The sequence below is a fragment of the Zeus faber genome (genome assembly GCF_960531495.2).
Source record: "Zeus faber genome assembly, chromosome: 1".
NCBI lineage: Eukaryota > Metazoa > Chordata > Actinopteri > Zeiformes > Zeidae > Zeus > Zeus faber.
Window position 1 is genome coordinate 35,621,878 of NC_137193.1, and position 10,465 is coordinate 35,632,342.

The 10,465-nt window shown below is 45.7% G+C and overlaps 1 protein-coding gene across 1 annotated transcript in view; it reads right to left on the reverse strand.

Moving 5' to 3' along the window:
- wdr18 (WD repeat domain 18) overlaps positions 1 to 10,010 on the reverse strand; it is a gene marked incomplete at its 5' end in the record, with an annotated part of 32,109 nt that extends 22,099 nt beyond the window's left edge. Inside the window, 3 exons of the mRNA XM_080000173.1 lie at positions 4,449 to 4,582; positions 5,001 to 5,111; positions 9,801 to 10,010. Coding sequence (XP_079856299.1) covers positions 4,449 to 4,582; positions 5,001 to 5,111; positions 9,801 to 10,010 — 455 coding nt within the window. The remainder of the gene's footprint in view (positions 1 to 4,448; positions 4,583 to 5,000; positions 5,112 to 9,800) is intronic.
- Between the last annotated feature and the right edge of the window lie 455 nt (positions 10,011 to 10,465).

The window sequence follows — 10,465 nt, forward strand, 5'->3', positions numbered from 1 at the left end:
GCGATGAGATGCTTGATGCCGCAATCGCTGCGTGCACGCCGCGGTTTTGTACGCAGCGTACAATACAGACTGTATTATGGGACGTGGAGACCGACTGAGCAAAATATTATGGGATGCGGAGACAGACACAGCAGAGTATTATGGGATGTGGAGATGGGCTGAGCAGCACAGCATTTGGGGATCTGGAGACGGACACAGCAGAGTATTATGGGATGTGAAGACAGACTGAGCAGGAAATACTGTTGCTCTTATTGACAGTTTTATGGAATGTGGAGACGGACTGAGTTGAGTATTATGAGATGTGGAGACAGACTTAACAGCCAAGTATTATGGGATGTGGGGACAGAGTTAGTAGCAGAGTATTATGGGATGTGGAGACAGACTTAGTGGCAGAGAATTATGGGATGTGGAGACAGACTTAGCGGCAGAGTATCATGGGATGTTGAGTAGGGCTGCAGATATTCCTCTATAATCCCTTTCAAATATGTATGCTTTATTATTGTTAATATTCAAATAAATATATTCATTTGTAATGCTGAAATTTAGTACCGGGGGGAGCATCACGCATGGTTCGGCAGCTCCAATCAGAGTGATCTTTTTTCCAAACAAAGTGAATAAAAACTCCAGATGACCCTAGATGTGCTCCCAAAAAAAAAATGTGTTTCCACGGCCCGGTGGGAAATGTCGGCTCGGTCCGGGAGACAGACACAGCAGAGTATTATGGGATGTGGGGACAAACTGAGCACAGTATTATGGGATGTGGAGACAAACTGAGCACAGTATTATGGGATGTGGAGACTGGGAACAGGCAGGTCGCTCAGTCTGAATCGCTCTTATCGACAGATTTCATGCCTGTTACGACAGATTGGATTTCTCTTTGAGCCCAGATTATAGCAGAACGATCTACAGTTATATTTATACATTTATATATTTATTCAATCAGTAGTATCTAACACACATACAGACTCCGTTTTCTGTGGGAATTGTTCTTGATCCCTTTTCAAATTTCCAAGCTTCAATTTCTGTAGCTCAGAGAGGCGCTACTGAGTAATAATGTAATAGTACTTTGATAATGCGTTTGTTACAAAGTATATTACGTAGTACACATACTGTATATCACGTCCAATGTTGACTATGGCAGCAGTAAGAAGTGTTTAACAGGAAGGACTCTATACATCATGTTAATCACTGTGGCAACAAGATTCTGCATCAATCAGAGGCCGGCTTCTCAACATCCAAATGTTTCAGCTGCATCTCCCAAAAGCAGCCTCGAAAAATAGAACAAACATTCATCTGTAAACACCATGTTTTAATCTTTGGTTTGTGGATTTAAAGGGGGCCCATTATGCTCCTTTTCAACAAGTAAATACAGTATAGGTATCTTGGGTCCCTAAAACATGTTTTTGAAGTTTGTTTGTTGAAATTAACACTGTAACTTCTAACATGCCTCTAACCCATCCTGTTTGAGGACGGACTGTTTCAGTGGGCGGCCCCTCCCTCCTGAGGCGCCTAGTTTTGTGAGCCCATGGGGCTTGAGCACAAGTTCTGGGTTCTGTGAGCCAATGGGGTTTGAGCTTGAGTTCCAGGTTGTATGAAGTCTGTAAACATTCAATTATTTCACCTCATGTTTCTGAACAAATTTGAGGCGAGAAAGAAGCAATCCAGTTGTTGAACGCCACTCATATTAGAGGCGGATTAACGTTACCCACAATACACAATTATTTCTTAAAAAATTGCATTTCCATCATCTGCAGTTTGCTCACAAACAGTTGGTATCAATTCCTCTTTCTTTTAAAATATTTGTTCTGGTCTGTACAGCCAACAACAGAGCACTTCACATGCTTAGCTCTTCTCCCGCTAGCGGTGGCACTCAAGCCATGGGTGGAGTTATCAGATGGGGGTACAAATTCTTAGGAGACCCAACGTGACAAAGACTTGGGAGACAAATCTGATCACACATGGATCACAAGTTTTCTGAAAAAACTGACATTGATTTTAGTTTGTGTGTTAGTAGGCCCATCAGAGACCCAAATGTATGTGCACAAGCACTGAAAAGGTGTGTTTTACATAAAAGGTCTCATTTAAATAAAATGGTAAGACTTTATTCAGGCCTGGAGGTTCAGTGCCGAAAGGGTCCTCAGGAGAAACAGCTGAAGAACCAGGACAACATCCTCCATGTTTCATGTGCCACCCTGTGCTCTCCTTCATCCATCAGTCGATTCATCCATCCTTCTGAACATTCAGCCCTCGATCCACCCCCCCCATTCAACTCTGCATCCCTCCATCCTTCCTTCAATGCTCCATTAATCCATCCCTTTGTCTATTCACCCCTTTATCCTTCTGAATAGTCATCCCTTCTTCCCTCAATTCATGTGCATCCCTCCATCCTTACCAAAACCCATCCATTCATTCTTCCATTTATCCATCCCGCTGTCTATTCACTCTTTCATCCCTCCCGCCTTCAGTTCAACTCGCCATCCCTGCATTCCTCCATCCTTCCCTCAACTCATCCATCCATTCTTTCCTCCTTGCAGGGCGAATTTGTTTTTTATATTTCCAGTTCAATAGAAATAAACAACATGCCGTCTTCCCTTCTATTTTCCTGTCCTTCTGATCCTTAGTTTCTCTGATGGAGAGAAGCAGTGGAAGGACAGTACTTCAGTATTAAATACGAGTAATTCCCTGCAGCACAGCATGATTTCAGAACAGGATTAGTCCTTTGAAGCTCATTCACACTCTGGTCGGTGGGGGCGGGGCCGACGCTTGCCAGAACAACCAATCACACACCAAAAGCCCCTCCCACTGGCCCATCTCCAAGCCCCACCCACAAGATCAAACCTCCATATCAGAACACGACTAAAAAACTGATTTATTACAAACAGACTGTCAGTTTGAGTGAGTGAGAAAGAAACATCCTGGTACCAGAGGAGCTCTCAACCAGAACACAGTACTTACAGTATGGACAGCACAGACAGAGTACAGATAGTACAGTACTGACAATACAGACAGTGCAGTACTGACAGTAGGGTACAGACAGTACATTACTGACAGTACTGACAGTACAGGACTCACGGTGCAGACAGTGCAGTATTGACAGTACGGTACTGACAGTGTAGCAGTTTCTTGCTAACCAGACTCCAATTTGAATGGAGAGTCAGTATATATCCTTCTGTTAATTCAATTTGTTATTTAATCCAAGCAGAATGTGAAAATGTATTTAAAATGTATTTAATATCTATTTAACGCTTCCTGATGCTTACTAACCTTCTAGAACTTAGAACTTCCTGGAACCGAGAACCTCCTGGCACCTCCACAAACCTAGAACCTTCTGGAACCTCCTGGAACCTATAACCTTCTGGAACCTCCTGGAACCTAGCCCCTTTCGGAACCTAGACCCTTCTGGAACCTCCTGGAACCTAACTACCATTGCTAAGTAACTACTCTGCTGTTTACCAGATAAGAGCAGCAGCGGTCTGGCGGCACCCCCCAGTGGAGGCAGAAGAGATGTGCATACTTCATCACCATCTACAGATTTGATTAATTTAATAAATCAATAAAGTTCCATCAGCAGATACAACCATGTATGCCTACACACACACACACACACACACACACACACACACACACACACACACACACACACACACACACACACACACACACACACACACACACACACACACACACACACACACACACACACACACACAGAGTTTATGTCTCCTTGCTCCGGGAGTGTTTGGTGTGTTATTGGTGTTGCTGGTTCATTCTCGTTCGCAGCATTACTCAATTTTCAATAGAGGGTCCTGGCATTCATGTGGATGTTACTTCGAAACGTACACTCCTTCATGGCAACAGTATTCCCTGATGGCAGTGGCCTATTTGTAATGGAGAGGGAGCGATCTTCGGTCCACTGTGCCACATTGGTCCACATTTCGGTTCTCGCCAAAAAAAAAGTGTTTTTATTTTGGATCTATTTGTTTTTGTTTGTTTCTACTGATATGAAACGAAGACAGCGATCTTGCTGGGGAGACACCCTCCCTCTCCTTTTGTCTTCCTGTCACGTCAGCACAGGCAGGTGGAGCACAAACACCCACCTCGCTCACAGTTCTTTTTCTTCCTGAACACAAATACATTTTTTAATATTTGTACGAAACACATATTTGTCAAAAAACACTATTCGTGTTTTGTCGAATACTGTATTCGGCTCCAACCCTAATATACATACATACATACATACATATAGAGTATATGAATAAATGAAGAAACCTGTCCTCCAAAGACAGAGGTGGCAAGCCCATAATAAATACATAAATAAATCTGATCTGTTTTAGAGAAACTCATCATCTGGGATCAATAGATGAGCCGCTGTACGAGTGTGTGTGTGTGTGTGTGTGTGTGTGTGTGTGTGTGTGTGTGTGTGTGTGTGTGTGCTTGTACGCAGGTACCTGGCCAGGCTCCACACCAGGGCGAGGTTGTCCTTCCCCGCAGAGACAAAATGGCTGCTGTCGTCAGTGAAGGTGATACAGGTCACGTCCTGGTAGTGTCTGCTGAGGATCGCCAGCAGGTTCCCCGAGGACACCTAGAGTCAAAGGTCAGATGACAGGGGTCCCAGGACAGTGGTCAGATCAACAACACTGACAGCCTTTACAGTAAAAACAGGCCGTGGGGTCTCTGTCGGGTGGAGGGGAGGTCTCAGTCGGTGGAGCAGGGGTGTCAGTGGGGTGGAGCAGGGGTACCAGTGGGGCCGAGCAGGGGTCGGTGTAGTAAGGGTGTCAGTGGAGGAGGGGTTTGAGTGTAGCAGTGGTGTCACTGGGTTGGAGCAGGGACTGGGGTGTTGCAGGGGTCTCTGTGGGGTGGAGCATGGGTTGAGGTGTAGAAAGGGCATGTATAGAGCATGGGTTTGGGATGGAGTAGGGGTCTCAGTGGGGTGTAGCAGGGGTTGGGGTGTAGCAGGGGTGTCAGTGGAGTGGAGCAGGTTTTTGCGTGGAGGTCCTCACCTCCCACAGGTACAGGGCTTCGCTGATCCCTGCTGCCAGGTACAGTCCGTCAGGTGAAGCACAGAGAGAGGTTACGACCCCTGGACACAGGATCTTCTGCTGTAGCTGATCCTGGAAACAAGGATGTAGTACATAGTCTGTAGTGTCTAGTACATAGTGTCTTGTGTGTGGTACATAGTACTCCCATCCCAATAAGCCCTTCTGACTAAAAAGACGGTGGTGGTGGTGTCTGAATTCCCTGACCTCTACAACCCGTCCATATGGGTTCATTGGGACCTGGAAAGAAAATCCCTGTCATGGAAACAGGTTTCCTACCAAGTGGCCAGACCAGGTATGTGTTTAAATGCAGTGGAGATTAGCGATATATGACCAATGGCCAATAAATATTAACTACAAGACATGATCATTGATATTGATGATATTCCCTGTTATTAAAATAAGATCTGAAGACAAAATACTGTAATATAATTAATGTAATGTTTCATACAAGCCAACTGAACATTAAGTAATATACTATAAACAATATTTATTTTGTCAAAGTAATGACAGCGGTCCCAAAAGTGTGCATGCCTGCGCTATACTGAGCGCAGGGCACACCGCTTCCTATGGGAAGGGCTTAGCTCTGCACCTGGGTTCCACCAAGCGGCAAGTGCAGCACATATCGTGTCCCATGTGAAAGCGGCCTAACACTACATTTGGGGAAGGCAGCATTGTGGCATTTCCGTCTATTTGCCTCTTTTTGCCCTTGAGGAAGCAGAATCTGCAAGTGTATTTGTTCATGCACTACTGGTCGACGAATACAGGTTTTTCATTGGCCGATGCCGATATTTAGAGAGTGGGATGGCCGATTTACAATGACATCAGGTCAGATTTAGAATGTTCCAACTGATTGGCTTTCCGCTGCCGAACGTGGAAAAAAACATTTTAACCAGTGGTGCCGCACGACCACGATGCGTTCTTTCTGTATACCGGTCCGGTCTTCAGTAGGGCCGAGCTCCGTGAGCAACCAATGGCATGCGTCGCGATGTACGTCGCTTTGTTGGTCGCTTGGCTGGATGCTTTCGGTAGCTGTGTTGGCTGTGGCTATGGTCACTCAAAGTCTGTGGGCGGTGCTCAATCTGTGAATTTGCATTTCCAAAATATGTTACGCCTTCCCTCCCGTGAAATGTTTTTGCGACAGTTCAAGTACCAGAAAGCCATGAGCTCTCAAATTCTAATATTGTTTTAATATTTATCACTTCTATTTTGCTGATTGGGAGTGCTGGGTTGTATTATATTTCCTTATTTTGAGTAGACAGAGTAGCATTTTCTAACTCAGAACAAGAAAAATGAATTATGTCTTTACTTTTATTCTGATCTATTTTTTTATTGAAGTGCAGTTTGAAAGAGATTGTAGATTTAAATTGTTTGATTTAATTAGCATCTATAAAAGTTATTGATTGTTTTGTGCATTGTTTTAAGCGTATGCAATTTTTAGGCTGTACCCGGCTCAGAATTTTGTCGGTATAGGCTCTTCCTATAGGCAAGATAGGCGGCTGCCTAGGGAACCATCCCAAAGGTTGCCGGGGGCACAGAGGCAGCAATTGGGGCGCATTTTGCACACCTATCTACCTCTCGGATGGTACTGAGATAAGTGCACCAGCGATGCACCAGCGATGCACCAGCCAGCAATGGGGATAGCTGATCGGGCCAGAACAGCGTGTTTTTATTTAATTTTACGTCTCCTTATGGAACAGTATGGAACGAAACCTTGTGTAATGGGGGACACTTTCTCCGTGGCTCTCTCTCCATTCACTCCCTAGCCATGTTGTATTTGCAGAAAATAATCTTTTTTGTTTTACTTAACAACATGTAAATGGAAAAACATAAACAAAGAAACGTCAGATGACAATTACATGGACAATTACAAAGCGGCGTCGTACAATCTGCGGAGGGCGGTGAAGGATGCTAAATGGACGTACAGAGAGACTGTGGAGCTACAGATGGAGCGGGGGGACACCAGACGCTTTTGGGAGGGGCTGCGGACGATAACAAACTACAAGAGCAGCTCCTCCCCAGCCACGAGTGTGGAAGCCTCCCTAGCCAACGAACTGATCTCCTTTTATGCGTGGTTTGAGTCTGGCAACAGCACCGCTGGCGCTAGCTCGCCGGCTAATTGGAGTTACACCGCTGGGGATGAGAGCGCACTCTCAGTGTCCGTGCACGAGGTCAAGAACGCTCTGAGGCGGGTGACCACCAGGAAAGCCCAGACGGCATATCTGGGCGAGTACTGAAAACCTGCGGTCTCCCAGGTACTGCACAGCACGCTCACGCACCTGGATGGCCAGAAGGGGGCCTATGTGAGAATGCTGTTCATCGATTACAGTTCAGCTTTCAATACCATAGTCCCCACCAGACTGGCTGTCAAGCTGAAGGAGCTCGGACTGAATACTCCGCTGTGTGCCTGGATCCTAGACTTCCTCACAGCCCGGCCCCAGGTGGTTAGGGTGGGGAAGCACATGTCCAGCTCCCTCACCCTGAATACAGAGTCCCCCCAGGGTTGCGTCCTCAGCCCCCTACTGTACTCCCTGTACACACGACTGTGTGGCCAGGTCCAGCTCCAACACCATCATCAAGTTTGCTGACGACACCGTTGTCGTGGGCCTGATCACTGACTGCGATGAGAAGGCCTACGGCGAGGAGGTGGCTGACCTGTCACTCTGGTGCCAGGACAACAGTCTACACCTGAACGTCAACAAAACTAAGGAGCTGATTGTGGACTTTAGGCGAGGATTACAATCGAGGACGCACGCGCCCTTGGCGATTAATGGGACTCCTGTCGACAGGGAGAGCAGCTTCAAGTACCTGGGAGTCCACATCACAGAGGACTTAACATGGACTGTACAAAAAGACACTCTGGTGAGAAAGGCGAGGCAGCGTCTTTACCACCTCAGGCAGCTGAGGAAATTCCGGGTCTCTGTGAGACTCAAGTCCTTCTACTGTGGAGCGGTGGAGAGCATCCTGACAGGCAACATCACTGCCTGGTTTGGGAACTGTACTGCTCAGGACAGGCGGTGCGTTCAGCTGAACATACAACTGGAACTACCCCCCCCGCAGGACTTATACACCAGGAGGTGTAGTAGCAGAGCCCGCAGGATCATGAAGGATCCTCATCACCCCAACAACGGACTGTTCCAGCTGCTGCGGTCAGGCAAGCGCCTCCGCAGTCACACAGCGAGAACAGAGAGACTGAGACTGAGTTTTTTCCCGCAAGCCATAAGAACTGTCAATGCTGACCTCACCAGGGGTCCTCATTGAGCCACACACATAGTCTCCACTACCTTACTGTACTGTATGTAGCATACTGTACCTCATACTGTGTCACTGTTCAGGGTTGTTCGGTGATGCCGTATTGCTGCGCCGTACTGTTGTATACTGTGCTGTATTATCCCACAAACACTTCCTCACTTCATTCACATGCCACTTTAATGCACATATCTGTATATACATAATAGCCTATTCCATATACATAAGCATATTCCCTTTATCTATTTCATTTTATTTTACTGAATTTTATTACATTACATTTAGTCATTTAGCAGACGCTTTTATCCAAAGCGACTTACAATTGTTCAAACACCGATGGACACAGCCATCAGGAGCAATTAGGGGCTAAGTGTCTTGCTCAAGGACACTACAGCATGCTAGCAGGAGGAGCCTGGGATCGAACCAGCAACCTTTAGATGACTAGACCACCAGCTCTACCGCCTGAGCTACCATCCCCTACCATCCCCTTTATCCTTTATATTTTTTATTTTATTCTATAAGTATACAACGTACTGTATTACGTTTTAGTAATCAGTTAGTTGGTCTATTAGAAAGAAATTTTTCCTAGGTGCGTTGCATTACATTTCACTGCATATATGTATGAAAGTATGTATATTTATGTGACGAATAAGTCTCTTGAATCTTGAATCTTGAAAGATGTATTGACAAAACCCCAACAGTGTGATGTGTCCACGGGTGAGTGTATGGGACTTGTCCAAATTGGTTCTGGTAAAAGCTCGGAATTATATCGCAGTGTATACTCGCATAGGCGAGTGTGCTCAGCGCATGACACCTGGATGTCAGCCGCCCCCTGCCCCAACGACACCCACAGACAGCGAGCATAGAAAATAATCTTAACGAGTCTACAGGTCGTGCCTCGTTCTTTCGTTCTCCGTCCTCACGCGGTTTTTAGTTGTTTTATTTGGAGGAACGGTGCACAGCTCTCTCGTGTTGCTCTTCGAATAGCTGTGTCTGGGTCAGTGGTCGGAGGCGGCACTAAATGTAATGTAGTGTGTAGTATGTAGTACTAATTTTGTAATTCACCCTGCGCAGTATGTAGTGTGTAGTACCGTAATTAGTGTGTATGTACTGTGTAGTGTGCAGTATGTAGTGTGGAGTGTGCAGTATGTACTGTGTTGTAGTACGTAGTGTGCATGTAGTACGTAGTGTTTGTGTGGTATGTGGTGTACAGTACGTGGTGTGCATAGCACGTGGTACGTAGTGTGTATTACGTAGTACTACATTCCTACTGTACAAGTCAAACTAATTGAGGTCTGGTAGTTTCTCTACCTACTATGGCGCTCCAACACAGTGATAGTGTTATGGTTAGGTATGGTTATAGGGATATGGTTACTTAATAGATAGATATAGTAAGATAATTAGTTGAGTTATGGTTAGTTGGTTCAGTCATGATTTGTTATAGATAGTTATCGTTAGAGGGTTAGTTAAGTTATGGTTAGTTCGTTTAGTTGTTTGGTCTGCTGGTTTCTCTACCTTCCTCTGGAGCTCCCACACGGTGATCCAGCTCCGGCCCAGCCCAGCTCCCAGCAGGTACTCCCCGCCGAGCAGCGTCACGGTCCGGCTGGAGGAGTTCCCTCCGCGGTAGGAGAGCAGGCTGGCCCCGGAATGCAGGTCCAGCACCGACACGTTCCACAGCGCGGAGCCGGCATCCGAGCAGACCACCACCTCCAGGGGCGCCGCCATCTTCCCTCTGCGGAGCGACAATGCTCGTGCTGCGCATGCCGGCGCTGTCACTTCCGGAGCATCGCGGAAGTTGTAGTTTATTCTCATGTAAACAAAGTCTCTTTTCGATCAAGAAGCTTTTATTTTATCGGTGGAAATAATTTATGGTTACACCAAATAATCATCAAATCCAAGTTAACTACCTTAACAATGTCTTTATTACATTTGCAAATAGTTTTATAAAAAAATTACAGAATCTAATCAGTGTCACAATGTAAAATATCAAATTCAAATCCACTTAATCACCTGCAGTACCTACAACAAAGTCATTTCAAACTAAAGAACAGAGATGGTTTAATAATAAAAAAGGTATCAGTAAACACTGAACTCAGTTCAACACAGTGACTCATAAAACTGGTAAACTACACAAGGGATGAAACCACAATGTCAGTTCACAGATTTACTGCTGCGGTATC